Consider the following 16774-nt stretch of genomic DNA (forward strand, 5'->3'; position numbering starts at 1 on the left):
ATTATGCCTCATTTCAAAATTTAAAGCTATAAGCATATAAGAATAGTTCAAACTGTAGCTGTGGAGAGTATATTATTTTTTTATCAGACTCAAGGCTTGCTTTATTTTCAGTCAACTACAAGGAGACATGGGAAGGTATTAGTGGGACACAGACTTGTCTTAAACAGTATATTGTCTTAAACAGTATATTCTCAGGGCATGTATTTCTGCTATTCAAGGAAAACAGAGAGTCAAGCAAGCTAATACAGGGGACTAGTGCTCCCAAGATGCACCAGTTAAAGGATTCCTACTGGAATAATTATAATAGATTGAATGCGAACATAAATTGGATTAAACATAATAAACCCCTAAGCAGGCTTAAATCTAAGAAAGACAAGGAACAGGAAAGGGACACAAACGAAAGGAAAGGAAAAAAGATAAGGGAAGTTCAGGTTTTAAGAAATTGAGAAAAGACATACTTTAAAACACCATTTAAATATTTGCAAGGGAAGATGTCTGGATGTGCAAGGAGTTAAATAAAAGTGGACAGCAGGAGAGAAAGGATCAAGGTAATAAAACAGAAGGGTCAAAATACATTTTATGTTGGTGACATGTTTTGTCTTTAAGTTCAAGACACTTTTTCACAAAGAGCCAGTGTAATGGAGCCCCTGAACCTGCTACATGTGTGTGTGTAAAGGTAAAGGGACCCCTGACAATTAGGTCTAGTCGTGACCGACTCTGGGGTTGCGGCGCTCATCTGGGTGGGGGGAAATATCCTGCTGGAGTGAAGGGAAGGAGAACTTTCCTCCATGAAAATAACAGGCAGGCATTGGAGCCTAATCCAGATTGTATGGGTAGATGGGCACCTAAAGTCGTGAAGGGAATAGGGTTTTGTAGTAGAAAAGGCTACCCCTCTGGTCACTGGTTCTTTGCTCCAAACCACATCCTCCTCTTACAAAAGTGGCCACCAGCGTTTTACACACATTTACTTGGAACTTTTAGTTAGACCTTTATGAAAGTAAATCTTATTTAAATTGATGTGGGTTTAATGAAAGTACATGTATAGATGACTGGAATACGAATTAAGTTTCCTGTTTATGATAGGCTCCTTTTGCTTTGCTGAATTTCCGTTTTTTCTTCATATAAACGTAGTATTTATTTCTATATCTTACATGTTTGTTTTGGAGGTTTTCCAGTAGTGATGAATCGCTAAACATTTTTTCATCTCCAGGTTGTGAGCTCTGCCTAAAAGAAATAAAAGAAAAATGAAAGCATACAAACATTTAATTTATCTCTTAATAATACACATCCTAGGACCACAGGCTATAGAGCAGACACAGGGCTTGATTACACTGTGTTAGTATTAACTAATATAGTATTAACTAATATGGGAATGCAATCTGTATTTATTAAGGAATCCTGAAATTTTAATTACTCTTCGTTTGAGTGATTGTTTGCGTAGTTCAGCTAACTTCAACAAAAGAAATCATAGAATCATAGAATCATAGAATCATAGAGTTGGAAGAGACCACAAGGGCCATCGAGTCCAACCCCCTGCCAAGCAGGAAACACCATCAGAGCACTCCTGACATATGGTTGTCAAGCCTCTGCTTAAAGACCTCCAAAGTAGGAGACTCCACCACACTCCTAGGCAGCAAATTCCACTGTCGAACAGCTCTTACTGTCAGGAAGTTCTTCCTAATGTTTAGGTGGAATCTTCTTTCTTGTAGTTTGGATCCATTGCTCCGTGTCCGCTTCTCCGGAGCAGCAGAAAACAACCTTTCTCCCTCCTCTATGTGACATCCTTTTATATATTTGAACATGGCTATCATATCACCCCTTAACCTCCTCTTCTCCAGGCTAAACATGCCCAGCTCCCTTAGCCGTTCCTCATAAGGCATCGTTTCCAGGCCTTTGACCATTTTGGTTGCCCTCCTCTGGACACGTTCCAGTTTGTCAGTGTCCTTCTTAAATTGTGGTGCCCAGAACTGGACACAGTACTCCAGGTGTGGTCTGACCAGAGCAGAAATGCCCATATGCGGGTTCCAGATAGGATCTTGATATACAAAGACACATAATAAACAAATTACAACTTTGCTAGTTTACCCATGCATATTAATAACTTGACAACTACAACATCAAATCATGACTTGCATGTGTAAGTTGCAAAGCAACTTCTGCTATTACCAGGTTTTCTATCAGGCAAGAATTTCACTTTGTTGGACTCTGGCATTTATGAATGTTTTGCTAACAAGGGAACTCTAAGCTCAGGATATTTATGTGTTTAGAAATTTAACAGGTTTAGAGAAAAATACACATTTTACTGTGTAACCAATACCTGCGTGACCAGTAAAGCTTCCAATGCCTATATCCTCAACAGGGAGATACCTCTGGCTACCTGTGGTATTCAAACTTTGACATTGCATTTAGAGGTACTCTCCTTCCGAGTCAGGAGCTGTGCCACTGATGTACACTATCAATTTCTCTATGTGGCTGGGGGAGTCACAAAATACTGACATTCTGCATTCGCCCAAGCAAAAACAACCAATGCTAGAAGGAGGTTAGTGCTTACCACTCATCTGTAGCATAGCCATATTCCTCTGATTCAGGAGAATGGCTGTGTGGAAAGAAAGGAGGTAAAGAAATAGGAAATAGCTCTGAAAGGCGTCAAGTTCAGGTAGCACATAAAGGAGAATTTAATGAAAAGGAAATGAAAATAAAATGAATACAGAAAACAAAAAGGATTGTGATATGAAACACACTGTGGAAGTCTGCAGAGAGCTAGTTAGTTCCGTGAACAAAGTTTAAAATGCCAGGTAAGGTATGATGTCTTAAGGTGTGAAGACGCTGTAGGGCAGGGTGGGGATATGCAGGCCTGCAGACCAAATGAGGACCCTCCAGGCTTCTCTATGTGGCCCTCAGAATTTCCAGGCTGTACCCCTCACTGGCCAAACTTCATATTCTGAACGTCTTTTCTGGGTTGAAATGTATCCTGGAACTCTGATAATGCCTCTTGCTTGCTGGCATGGAGGACAGAGATGTGTGCATGTGTAGAAATCAGCCTATGCATGACACCAGAAATAAATTTACATTGACTGTTCCACTTAGTGTTGCCCCTGAGCCTGCCCACTGCTGGCATGTGGCCCTCGGATGGCTGCCCAGAATAAAAAGTGGTCCTTCACCTGGAAATGATTCCCAACCCTTGCTGTAGGGAGTGTGGAGGATGAGAGAATTCTTTCAATCAACCTGTCCACCCTTTCCCCTGTAGGCCTAAAAGCATTTGCTTAGCCAAAATATATAGCTAATTAAAATAACTTAGCTCCAATAGCGTTTTTCATTTCACTCAGTTATTCAGTAATCAGTTGCAATTATATACAGTGGTACCTTGGTTTTCCAACAGCTTAGTTCATGAACAACTTGGAACCTGAAGGCTGCAAAACTGGAAGCAGGTGTTCCGGTTTTCAACCTTTTTTTTCGGAAGCTGAATGTGCTCTGTTTTGAGTCCCCCCGTGTTTCCTCTTGCACTGCTAATTTGCATCCCCCCATTGTAATTCAAGCCTTCTGTTTCTGATTGAAGTGTTCGGAGGTGATATTTTGGAGCTTATATTTGGTGCTTTTGTTTTTGCTATTTATTTTGCGTTTTTTGTTTTGAGGCTTTTTCAGTTCATTTGTTTTTGTGACTGTATGGAACCCAGTGCAGCCACTGATTGATAGACTGATTGCGTGACTGCGGAAATGGATAAAAGCCCCCCATCCAAACAATGACTATCATCAGTGCAGGTAAGTAAAAGTTTTAATTTTAATTTTTATCTACAATAGTGTTTTATTTATTTTATAGTACAGTACATTGTTTATTTTCATTTTATGGATTAATTGTCTCGTAAGATAGTAAAACTGATGTTAAATTGCTATTTTAGGGGTTATTTCTAAAGTCTGCAATGGATTAATCTGTTTTGCATTACTTTTTATGGGAAAGTGCGCCTAGGTTTTGGAATGCTTTGGTTTTGAAACAGACTTCTGGAACGGATTACGTTTGAGAACCAAATTACCACTGTACTCAACTCATCAAGACAGAAATATCTGTGTATTCCAGCTATAGCAGTGATTGGAGATGGAGTGGCTTGTCCTATGCCATCTAACTCTCCAACTTTGTATCCTTATGTAACCAAAATGGTTTGGAAAACAACAACAAAGAAATATTTAGGGAAGAAAAGAAACTCCTGAGGGACACAAACACATGAAATAGTTCAATGAGGAAGGATCATGTTCAGGAGACACGGATGAGGGGAGAGAGCAGAATAAATAGAGGACAAGGGGCCGATGAGAAGAAATGGAAGAAAATATATTGGAAGAGAGCATCGCTTGCGGGCTGGCTTGAACCCGAAATAAGAGCATTCAACATTGCAACATTTCACTGCAGATCTCAATGGCCAGGTTTCCTAAATTGAAAATATTCCACTTTGCTTGAAAAGCCTAAAGGTACTTTCACAAGAAGCATCAAGGACTTACACAGTCCTCAATTATGCAACAACAATTCATTTTAGCAGTTAAATAGGAAATATTTTAAAATCAAAAGACCCTTTTTATTTTACTTTTCTGAACTAGGACTTCTAAAGATACTTATTAGTCTTATGGTTACTATGAGGTGTCTTAACCCGACTGCTCAAAGCCTCAATTATAATTTCTGCATAGGTATAATATGTATATATGAAACATCCAGATGTCTGTTCATGTGCTATAAAGTGAAGGTATTATTAAATTGCTTAAGAATCAGTAAAATATTGCTGAAATCATAATAATTCATAGGTTTCTGGCCTTTTTAATTGCATTTTGCTTTTAACTGCTAAAGATATATTCCAATTTGAATTGATGTTTTAAATTCTGACTTGACTGAAACCCCAAATAATAAAAACTATTTTCACTAAAGCAGCAAAGGGTACAAATGCAACTATATTTATGGAAAAACTTACCCATAAGCGATTCCTGCAATAGTACACTTCTTAAACTGCATTACGTTGCATGTCAGCGTGCCAGTTTTGTCAGAAAATATGTATTTGACCTAAACAAATGATAAGGCTGATTAAGACTTCTCATTAAGCCTACATTCCTATTATTGATGTCTCAACTGTTAAAAACTCTTCATGTTTTAACATGCTGTATAAATAATAAATGTTGAAAATGCTAAACAACCTTAGCAAAAAGAAGTATTACTGGCTGGTTTGGATGGAATGTTTGTCATTTGTTCCTCTAATCACTGTGTCCCCTCAGAACTCCTGTTTCACCTCCAATGCTACCAGTTGTTCAGTATGGATGTAACTTTCTGCAGCAGCCTAAATGCCTACAAGCTCAGACTACCCAATGGATTTCCAATCATATGTGATAGAAAACACATAACTCTCCTTTTAATCCAGCTCTGTTCTACCATAAAGACAAGAGTTAATGTTTTTAAACAAGTGACATGCCCCCCCCCCCCATGCTCAGACGGAGGTCTTTCCAGAGCTTTTATCACCATATTTAAACTGCATGTAGGAAGATTCAGAAGGGATACAGCATGGGTAGGCAAACTAAGGCCCGGGGGCCAGATCCAGCCCAATCACCTTCTCAATCTGGCCCACGGACGGTCCGGGAATCAGTGTGTTTTTACATGAGTAGAATGTGTCCTTTTATTTAAAATGCATCTCTGGGTTACTTGTGGGGTCTGCCTGGTGTTTTTACATGAGTAGAATGTGTCCTTTTATTTAAAATGCATCTCTGGGTTATTTGTGGGGCATAGGAATTCATTCACCCCCCCCCAAAAAAAATAGTCCGGCTCCCCCACAAGGTCTGAGGGACAGTGGACAGGCCTCCTGCTGAAAAAGTTTGCTGATCCCTGGGATAGAGTTCTCTGCATCCTAGTCTAGGAGTGAAGTAGCTCCCAATCCTTTTTTCCCAGCTAAAAAGAGCTTGTTTTGTTTTTCTTGTTCTTTCATGCCCTCTAGTGGATACCACTGGATTGCTGCAATTCCAAGCCCTTTTATAGCAGAGAGCGAGGCTTCTTACTGTTGGGGATTATGTAGCCCTTGCCTGCCCTCACAAAAAAATGGGAGACCGAATGTTTATTTTTTGTCTTGCTCATTGTTGATGTCTCTTCATGAGATGTGAAGAAAGGCCTGCATCCAGCTGATAAACAGGGCGTCTCCCCTTCTCAGCCATGCCACAACAGATTGCTGGGTTTTCGTGTGGAATTTGCACTTCACTAAATATCTATTGACATAAGTGTTGGAAAAGCCCTACCCTCTATCAAAAGAGTTCTCCATTCTCTTAGGAGGGCATAGAGATGTCTAATCAGGACAGGGATGGGGTGAAGTGTCTCTTTTGGGCCACGCCTTCAGATGAAGTGTCTCTAATCTTTAGGACCAGGGCAAATATTGGTACTGCTTTACCAACACATGCAGTGGTGGTGGGGAGACACAGCTCTTTACCCTGGTTTTTGCCATGTGATATGTTTATTTTTAGGACCCACCTTATGTTTGTAATTGTAAGTAGTTTTAAACTGTTTTTAACGTTGTGTTTTAATGGTTGTAACCTGCCCTGGGACTTTAAGAGTGAAAGGTGGGTAATCATTATTATTAATAATAAATATAGGCGATGTAAGAAACCAGAGGAATGTTTCAGGGTGTTTCGAAGCAAAATAGAGCAAAAAATTTCTAAGGAAAAATATTGAAATCTAGGAACCTATTAATTTTTCATGGAAACTTTTAATAACCAATTTCCATGAATTTCAAAACCATTAAGTGTTAGGAGGGACAACATACCTGCCCAAGTTCTTCATTGAGATTGGATGTGCGAGCCATGGCAGAAGTGTCTGTAGGTTCATAGTGCATGTCAATATCCTATCAAAAGGAAAAGGCAACATTTAAAAAGCTGATAACCCACCATTTCATGTTGTTATATGAAAATAATGTTTCTTGTTGTCAGTGTGGCGTATTTCATGTAGATACAGTTATCCAGAATTCCGTATGTATGCTGATCTCAGCAAAAAAAATCTACTGGACATGCATAAGAAATAGAGTAGCCAACAGTTGCAGGGGGGGGGGGGAGTCAGGCTGGCTAAAGCTCAGAATGAGCTCAGGCTTGCAAGAGAGGTTAATAATAATAATGAAAGTTTCTTCAGCTATGTCCTAAGTAAGAGAAAGAACAAGCAAGTGGTAGGTCCTCTGCATGGGGAACATGGAGAAATGCTATTGGGTGACCAAGAAAAGGCGGAACTACTCAACACCTACTTTGTCTCTGTCATCACACAAAAGGAAAGCGATGTCCACCCTGATAACAGAATGATGTAAGGAGGGAGCTGCAGCCCAAGATAGGAAAAGAGGTAGTAAGGGAACACTTTAAATGAATTCAAATCTCCAGGGCCTGATGAGCTGCATCCCAGGGTACTAAAGGAGCTTGAGGATGTAATTTCAGAGCCTTTCTCTATTATCTTTAAGAATTCTTGGAGGACAGGTGAGGTCCCGACAGACTGGAGGAGGGCAAATGTCCCCATCTTCAAAAAGGGGGGAAAGGAAGACCCAGGTAACTACCGACTAGTGAGCTTGACGTCGAAACCAGGGAAGATCCTAGAACATATAATTCAACAGTTGGTCTGTAAGCATTTAGAAAAGTATGCTTTGATTACTAAGAACCAGCATGGGTTTCTCAAAAATAAGTCACAAAATGAATTTCAACAGGTACAAATGTAAGGTTCTGCACTTAGGCAGGAAGAACCAGATGCACAAATATAGGGTGGGGGCCCCTGATTTGCCAGTAGCACATGTGAAAAGGACATGTGGTAGACCACAAGTTTAACATGGAACTGGCTATGTTAAGCCCAGAGAAGAGGAGAATGAGAGGAGATATGATAACCACCTTCAAATATCTTAAGGAGGAGGGAACATGCTTGTTTTCTCCTGCCCTGGAGGGTAGGACTCGAACCAACGGCTTCAAGTTGCAAGAAAAGAGTCCCTGAGTGTCAAAGCTAGCTCTCTGGATCCCTTGTTAATTCCCCCCCTTCAAGTGACATAATGTCTTGCTCAATTAGAAACTGCTTTGAACCTCCATTCTGTTTAGAAAGGCAAATCCAAACACCCTTGGGCATGTGAAAGTAGATGCCTGTTTATTTGGATCTAAGTCTTATTGTAGATGCAGTATACTGCATAGTGTTACTCACTTATCAGCTGTGCTCAGCATGTAAGGGCTGTTCTCAAGTCTCCTGCCCATCTCCCACACTGCATATAGCAAATGAAGGAGGAAGTGGAACTGCCCCTGCTGGTCCCGCCTCTGACATCATCTGCCCCTGACATCATCATGTTCCCAGGTAGGCCACCAAACCTTGTGGGTTTAGTTGAATGCTGGCATATAGCTCTTATCAACATACCACTCAATGAACTAATGTTGGGGCCAGGGACGAGTTAAGGGCAGGAGGAGGGCACAGTTTTCCTTCCACGCGTTCAGTATATGTGTAGAGGAATTATCTGAATGCCATTACTATTGCACTTGTTTCTGAAGTTTCTATGGGCAAAATAAAATCTCACAGGTGGACCCTGGGGCAGCATGTGCTTCCTTTGCACAAAATGCACAATCTGGCCTCAGATTCCATATTAGTATGGTGTATCAGGTGGTACTAGGACTATGCAAGTTCCTTTAGGCTGCAAACTCAGAAAACTGATTCACAATGCTGGGTTGAAAGGGATTTCAACAATCCATAGAATTTAAAGCCTATGAAATTATATATGAAAAGGTGCATGATGTTGCAAACTTTAAATTTTATAAAAAACATTTAATCTTGTAATTAAGTTTGCATTACTTTAATAAAGCCTCCCTTTCATAGCAAAGGGAAGACATATGTAACATTTATTATTGAAAGCACTTATCAAAGCTCTGCAAATAGCACAAAAATTGCTTGTATTTACCCAGTTTATGAAATATGCTTGAATAAATTTAACCACTTCTAGTGTAACTAACAGGCTAATTGGAATGAGATTGTTGAAAAGAATGATAAAGGTCAGGAAATTCAGTCCAAAATTATTAGCGCCACCATCTGTTTAAAAAGAAAGAAAGAAAGATAATAAGAATATGTTTATACTTTAGGAAATTAACAGCAGTAATGCCAAAAGTTCATTTCTTAGGTGGCATTTTGAAAGTTTAAGGTTTGAAAAGAAAAAAACGATAAACCAAGTTCAACCTGTGGTATCTATAGTCCCAACAAAATCATCCCTGTTATATTCTCTGGGAGGAAATCAGCTCAGGGGTAAAGGGGAAGAGACAAACTGCCTCAGGCACCCCACATGGCTGCCAAGCAATAGTCCCTAAGGTTAGTGTGACAAACAAGGTTGCACCTGGAAGTATTCTCTGAGTCTTCCCTCCAACAGCAAATAGCTTGGGGACACACCTTTCACAAGGACCATGGCATGAGTGTAAAGGAATAAAGCTTCTCCTCCATGCCTGCTGCTTTTTAACCCCAAAGAAAACAGATACATGAAATGTAATCAGACATTTCCCGTATCATAATTTGGTCCTGAACAAAACTTTTCTCTTGTTAATTTCTAGCAGTGAGTGCAAGTATATTTTATATACACATTTTGATGTAAAAACCCTTATTCGATATGAACAAAACTGTACCTTAACGATATAACACATTTATCTCATTTTATGAACACAAGCTAATTTAACTATCACTGTACTCACAGTTTAAATTGATATACCAGTCCCTCTCCTCATGCTTTTTATTCCATATAGCTGAACCAATGGAACAAACCAAAGACATTGCAATGAGAATGCAGAACAGAAACAGAATTTGAATATTTGTAATTCTTTCAACATTGGATAGTTTAAGAGGAGGGCTTGTTGAGTTCTGTGGATGGAATAAAAAGAGTTCATAAATAAGAGAAGACGTATGCATGTGATTTCCCCCCACTAGATAGTATTGGAAATCAAAGACAATCATATGTGTTGCCCATCCCATAAGTGTGATTACCAGTTTTTACACCATGAAACAACATTTTGCCTAGGCCCTATACAGTACTTTCTAATGAAGGCATACAAGAACAGAAAAGCAGATTTTTTTGCTATGACACACATGAAGTACATTTAACCATTAATTTATAACTAGCAAATAAAGAACTCCTTTCACATGTTTTAATTAATGCAATTACCGCATTTTTCCGTCTATGAGATGCCCCCATGTATAAGATGCCCCCTATTTTTGGGGACTCCAATTTAAGAAAATGGGGGGAGGAGATCTATCCGCGTATAAGACGCACCCAAATTTTGGACATTATTTTTAAAGGAAAAAAACCTAGTCTTATACACAGAAAAATACGGTGTATTTGCCAAATAGGATTGGTGACCAACACTATAAAGTCTACAACATTAGCTTGTACCACAGTTCTACATATACAACTCCTGTGATTTGTGATGGATTGGTCTTTAGTTTACTGAGCTTCAACAGCACTGCACTATAGGCAGTAATTACATTTTAGGTATAACCCTATGCTACAGGACCATGGTTTAGCTTTCTCATAAATGTACAGTTTGAAATTGGTACAGGTAGTACCCATGAATTAGAATATCCAAACCAAAAATAAATATTATTCATAATTATAAGACAAACCTGCATGAGTTTGGTATCGTGCCCTGTATAGACAACTATACCATGAACCCATTGTGTATTTCTTAGCTGAGCTCCACGCAGAAGAATTTGATCAGGACCCAGTGGAACAGTGCTAAAAATAATAAAATAAACATTGACTTAGGTTGAGTTTTAAATAAAATACCCACTTGGGGAAATACCAACTAATGTCTATTTTATTTCAATTTCTGACATTATCAACCTGAGACATCACAATATAGTAATGGAAAAATAAGGAGTTAGAAAGAAATTATATGTTCCCTCTCCATAGGTTTGAAAAAGCATTCTACGCTGGAGAACGCTTAGATGAAAAGTGTAAAAAGAAAAAGACAACACACTTCAAGGAATCCACATCTAAGTAACATGCAATTTTATACTGGGTTTCCTTCTATTATTGGATCATCTTGATTTGAACAATCTATATTTAATGGGGTGGGGAAGGGTGGCTGCTAGTTGGATGAAGAGAACATTGTGCGGATGACACACACACACACACACACACACACACACACACACACAAACACAACACACACGAGGCACAAGCAGCTTCATAGCCACACTAAACTCTTAGGAGCACAAAGTTGCAGTCTAACTTCCACTGCAAGGTAAAACCATCTTCCAGTTCTCCAAAAAACCTACACAACGCAAACCTCTCCAAGCAGAGATCTGCTGCGCTGCTGGAAGATGCTAAGTAAATAACTCTAATCAACATAAGGCAGCCTGCTAGCCAAGAAAAAGATCACAAGGAAAGGCATTGAGTACTCTACGGGTACTAGCTTGGACCATTTTATCCAACATTCCCTCTCGCGGCAACTTTCATATCCTAGTTTTTCTAAATGGTTTAGAGGTTTTATTATGATCAAGCAGCATATAAATGCTGTGAAATAGAAAAGAGCTGATAAGGTAAAAGAAGATGCTCTTCACAGGTGAGACAAGGAAAAGAAGCTGGAAAAGGAATCTGCCTAGCATACAGTTTCTCAGAATGTGTCTCAGACTCTCCTAGAATCACTTATTATTATTTTTTAAAAGTTTGAAACAAAGCACTGAGTTCTGCAGAAAACATCCCTCTCTGTCTCAGGTAGGAAGATAATCTGCAAGGCTGGTAGGTAGCTTATAGCCAGCAGGAAGTAACGTTTTCAGCCCTGCTTTCCCAGCCCTGAAGTTGGAGCCTAAATGATTTAAGAGAGATCCTTTGGCTAAAGTTTATAAAGGGGAACCAGAATATTTATTTTACTTCAAAGGGTTTGCAATTCACCTGCATATGGTAAGCAGCTTGTTCTCCATGAAAGCGCAAAGCCTTGTGAAGACTCATACCTCTTCTATGTATTCATAAGGTATATATAACTTAACACTTGATGTTTGCTTATTATCTGTACAAAATTCACTAATAATAGTAATAATAATAATAATAATTTATTATTTATACCCCCGCCCATCTGGCTGAGTTTCCCCAGCCACTCTGGGCGGCTCCCAATCGAGTGTTAAAAACAATACAGTATTAAATATTAAAAACTTCCCTAAACAGGGCTGCCTTCAGATGTCTTTTAGAAATAGGATAGCTGCTTATTTCCTTGACATCTGATGAGAGGGCGTTCCACAGGGCGGGTGCCACTACCGAGAAGGCCCTCTGCCTGGTTCCCTGTAACCTCACTTCTCGCAATGAGGGAACCGCCAGAAGGCCCTCGGCGCTGGATCTCAGTGGCTGGTCTGAATGATGGGGGTGGTATATCATTTATATTCTTATATCATTTATATTCTCATATCATTTATACATTTATACTTATATCATTTATATCCTCTACAGGTTTTTAATGGCATGATGAAAAGATACTTAGATGGTTACATACCCATGCTCATCTAATCTGATATTTCCCACAAAGTCATAAAGATGTCTGTTAGGACTTTCACATTCAATTCTTCCTGAAAGTCTCATCAAGCTGTCAATGTCCTTGATATCCGATGTCAATGGCAAACCCTGAATCAACAAATTTTTATGGAACACTATAACCAAATCAATACAGGAAACATTCAACACAGCAATATTTGCTTTCTCAGTCTGGGACAACTTCCTATATCAACACAGAACAACCTTACTGCCCCACTCACTTATTTTAGTAGCATGACTAGAGAATGCATGAAGAGCTATATTTGCTGTTATAGCTAACCAAGAAAAACAATGGCTTGTCTTTGTTCCTCCAAACCAGGATTACAAATCAGATTCAAAATACTGTTTGCAAACCAGAGTTTACAATCTCTGATATAACAAGAACCTATGCTTTGCTGCAAACAAAGAAAGGAAGTTACTGTGGATGCACAGAGTTCATTCCTATAGCATTAATCCACCATTTGCCAGAACAGATGGCTTCCAATCTTATTTTTATTGTTGAAGTGCTCTTGAAATATTAAAATTTAAGTTGCCAGCTATAAAAGTTGTGGCTAAATTGTGCCCAAATAATTTGAACATTGTTACCTTGAACATTTCTTACAGTTTTCAGTAATTTGGCTCAAATGAAACTGTTTTTGGTTTAACAGCAAGTTCTTTAGAGAGCATACAGAGTTAAATTCTATTAATACAATCTATTAATGTATTCAGTAATATGATATGTTACTGAACCAGAGTTGCTCACACCACTATGTTTTCCTACTTGCATTCTGAAAAAAGCTGTCACAAGTGCCTCTCTAAATATTCACAAATGGGACTATTTAGATACAAGCCTGAGACAATAAGATTTCTTGGGTGAACACCAAAACATTCCTAAATTAAACAGTGACAGCAACTATGGTAGCTTTCTGGCAACCTTTCTTCATGCTTTTTGAAAAACATGTCATCAGCATCAGGTTCCCCAGAAATGCTAACCTCAATCTGGAGATGTAACAAGTTACTTATTTCTCAGAGTACAGTGGTACCTCGGGTTACATATGCTTCAGGTTACATACGCTTCAGGTTACAGACTCCGCTAACCCAGAAATAGTGTTCCAGGTTAAGAACTTTGCTTCAGGATGAGAACAGAAATCGTGCTCCGGCGGCGAAACATCAGCAGGAGGCCCCATTAGCTAAAGTGGTGCTTCAGGTTAAGAACAGTTTCAGATTAAGTATGGACCTCCGGAACGAATTAAGTACTTAACCCGAGGTACCACTGTATGTGTGTATGCGTGTGTGCCCTGGAGTTACAATTGCTGGTTTGTGTGACTGTTACTCCTTCTCACACTGATTACTGTATTTTTCGTCCCATAGGACGCACCTAGGTTTTTTGGGGGGAAATAAAGGAAATTTCCCCCCTTTATTTCCCCCCCCCAAACCAGGTCGGGGAAACCGAACCAGGTCGAGGAACAGCAGGATGGCGGCGCTGCGCCTCCCTGCTGCCCCCCGAGCTTGTGGGGCTGGCCAATGTCTGCCCGGCGCGAGGGGCGCTCTGCTTCAGGGTGCCCCTCACGCCGGGCGGCAGGCTGCTATCCACAGGGTGGGGAGCCCTGTGGGGAACTCCTGCAGGGCCCCCACGCTGCGGATGTCTTCCTGGCGCGAGGGGCGCTCTGCCTCAGGGCGTCCCTTGCGCCGGGCGGCAGGCTGCTATCCGCAGTGTGGGGAGCCCTGCGGGGAACTACCGCAGGGCTGCCTAGGCTGCAGATGTGTTCCCGAAGCGCCGGGCGCTCTGCTTTCAGCGCACCCGGCGCTCCGGGAAGCAAGCTGCTATCCGCAGCCTAGACAGCCCTGCGGGAACTCCCGCAGGGCTGCCCAGGCTGCAGATGTCTTCCTGAAGCCTGGAGAGCGAGAGGGGTCGGTGCACACCGACCCCTCTTGCTCTCCAAGCTTCAGCGAAAGCCTGCATTCACCCCATAGGACGCACCCAGATTTCCCCTTCATTTTTGGAGGGGAAAAAGTGCGTCCTATAGGGCGAAAAATACGGTACTAACAGTGAGTGACACAAATATTGCCGTAAAAGACTTCTGTTTGCAGGTGTGCTGCTCACCTGCAAAAGCACCCGGGCAGCTGGGAAGAGCTCACACCCCAAAGCTTCCAAAGACGCAAACTTTATATTGAAACCCAACTTCTGCTTAACACACATTTATGTGTTAACCTTTCATTACTAAAATATGAACAAGTTACAACCCAACTTGCAAAGGAGTGGCATGGTTTAAAATATGGGATTGAAAGTGACAATCCTTTACCACACTGTCAACAACTGGTGGATAAACTATAAGTGCCTTATAGCTGGGGGTACATGTGCTGTTCCACAATACAATTTTCCCAGTCCCAGTTTTTGTGGCGTAGATAATTGGAGGGTGCCACTGAAATCTGCCCCCCTATTTTGCTCAAATGGAGACAACAAGAACCCTTGATACCCAATCATTTGGCATTATGCAGTCCAGAAGAATTGTATGCACACCTCTGGTCCTGAATGGCAGTTTGTTCATATATCTTATCTCCCATTCATTATCCATTAGTGACAACAGAAGCAACACTTTATGGCAACCTAAACATTTTTAATTGATAGGCAGCAACTTACCTGTCGTATTTTTAGATTGGTTTCGCCATCTAAATTTGATGTTTCAATGTAGCACATAGCTTGTGGTTCACTTAGAGGGGGGGAAAAGATTCATTTTTGTGAGTTGATCACTTTAAAAGTTAGATCCATTCTTTAGTATGTTATTTTCAAAAATAAATTATATTTATAATCAGCCATTCACATTTGTAGAACATGATTATCCAAATATGACCTTTGATGCTAGTCCATATAGTAAGCCACACAAAGTTGATCAGTTGATCATACTGCCTTATACTTTAAGTAGAGAAAATATTCCAGATCTTAAGAGATTCTCAGAAAAATATTAAGCAAAGAATGCTAGCCAAATAAACATATTTGACAACATGCTAACACTACAATCTGCAGAATCACATACCACAAAACAATAAAGCACTCTGCAGAGATAGCCAAACTTTTGCACTTTGAATTTATGCAACATGAAGTACATATGGAAAAGAACTGACAGAAGCAGAACCATTATTCCAGATGCACTGCCTATTCTATGCTTTCAATGTATGCTGAAGACCTTCAGTTCCCCAAAGCATTTCCTGACTATAGGGTGTATATTGCTGGTAACTGTGGAAATTGTATTTTATTTTGTTTCCAATTTACTATTATATTTACTATTATTGTATAAATTTACTATATAGCACACCACTTTGTAATTCCTAAATGTTAAGCGGTTTAGAAGTCTTTTAAAATCAACCAGTTAATAAAGAAATATTCTTATTAATCTGATTCTGAAAGACTTAAGCTTCAAACGGCTTGGGGCCCAATTACTTGAATGAACCTATACTAGCCTGGCCATATCTTAAGCTGCTCCAATGGGGCTCTTCTCTATGCCTCATCATTAAAGGAAGTGAATTATATGGTGACACCGAAGAGGGTCTTTTGTGGAATATCCTCTTTAGCAGTGTGATTGGTGCCAACCTTTAGTTGAATTACAAAATGTTTCCACGCCACATTTCTCAATTTGATATTGAGCTATCTTCTGACCTTCTTTTCTTTAAGTGTAAATGACTGAATACTGATTAGAATTTAGACTATTTCACTATACTAATTAGTTGATACATATTTACATTCAGTCGTACTTCATGTATTTTTATAAATACAAAGTAAGGCTGTAATCCTAATCACAGAGTAAGTCCCATGGATGTCAGTGGGCTTACTTCTGAGTTAACATGCATAACATGGGGCTGCATATTTTGTATGGACTTTGAAAATAAACAAGGCAGCACAAACATTAAAAAGAAAGGACACATGCTCCACTAGAGACATCAGATTGGATTTTGATTAGTGAAATCAAAATATGCAATCACAGCACAAAGACTGAAGTATATCTGAAGTATACCAAGTATCGTGCAATATTTCTGCAAAGAAAAATATGACTATTTGCTAACTGCATGCAGTACAAAAATGTGCAACATTTACGTTTGTATTGAGGGTCCACTATAAAAGCTCAAGTACAATAATTGCTAATTTTTGAGTGTTATATAAAGTTACTGAAAGCAGGTTCTTTAGAATACAAATATGGACATTAGTTAAAACTTTAAATAGAATATATTTAATAATGTAAAGATTTAACTAATTTCAATACAGGCAGCTGCACATCTACGCCAGCCTG

At 39.7% G+C, this 16774-nt stretch overlaps 1 protein-coding gene across 5 annotated transcripts in view; it reads right to left on the minus strand.

Annotated features, from left to right (window-relative positions):
* ATP8A1 (ATPase phospholipid transporting 8A1) overlaps nt 1–16774 on the minus strand; it is an 83089-nt gene that overhangs the window by 38969 nt on the left and 27346 nt on the right. For 4 of the 5 annotated variants that reach the window (XM_082238067.1, XM_082238068.1, XM_082238070.1 and 1 more), the window contains 9 exons: nt 15133–15202; nt 12475–12602; nt 10610–10721; nt 9685–9850; nt 8910–9037; nt 6774–6851; nt 4950–5038; nt 2552–2596; nt 1152–1224 (listed from right to left, as the gene is read on the minus strand). In XM_082238067.1, the coding sequence (XP_082094193.1) occupies nt 1152–1224; nt 2552–2596; nt 4950–5038; nt 6774–6851; nt 8910–9037; nt 9685–9850; nt 10610–10721; nt 12475–12602; nt 15133–15202 (889 nt within the window). The remainder of the gene's footprint in view (nt 1–1151; nt 1225–2551; nt 2597–4949; nt 5039–6773; nt 6852–8909; nt 9038–9684; nt 9851–10609; nt 10722–12474; nt 12603–15132; nt 15203–16774) is intronic. The other variant, XM_082238069.1, reaches the window with a different exon arrangement.

The sequence above is a fragment of the Podarcis vaucheri genome, assembly GCF_965113315.1.
Source record: "Podarcis vaucheri genome assembly, chromosome: 9".
Taxonomy (NCBI): Eukaryota; Metazoa; Chordata; class Lepidosauria; order Squamata; family Lacertidae; genus Podarcis; species Podarcis vaucheri.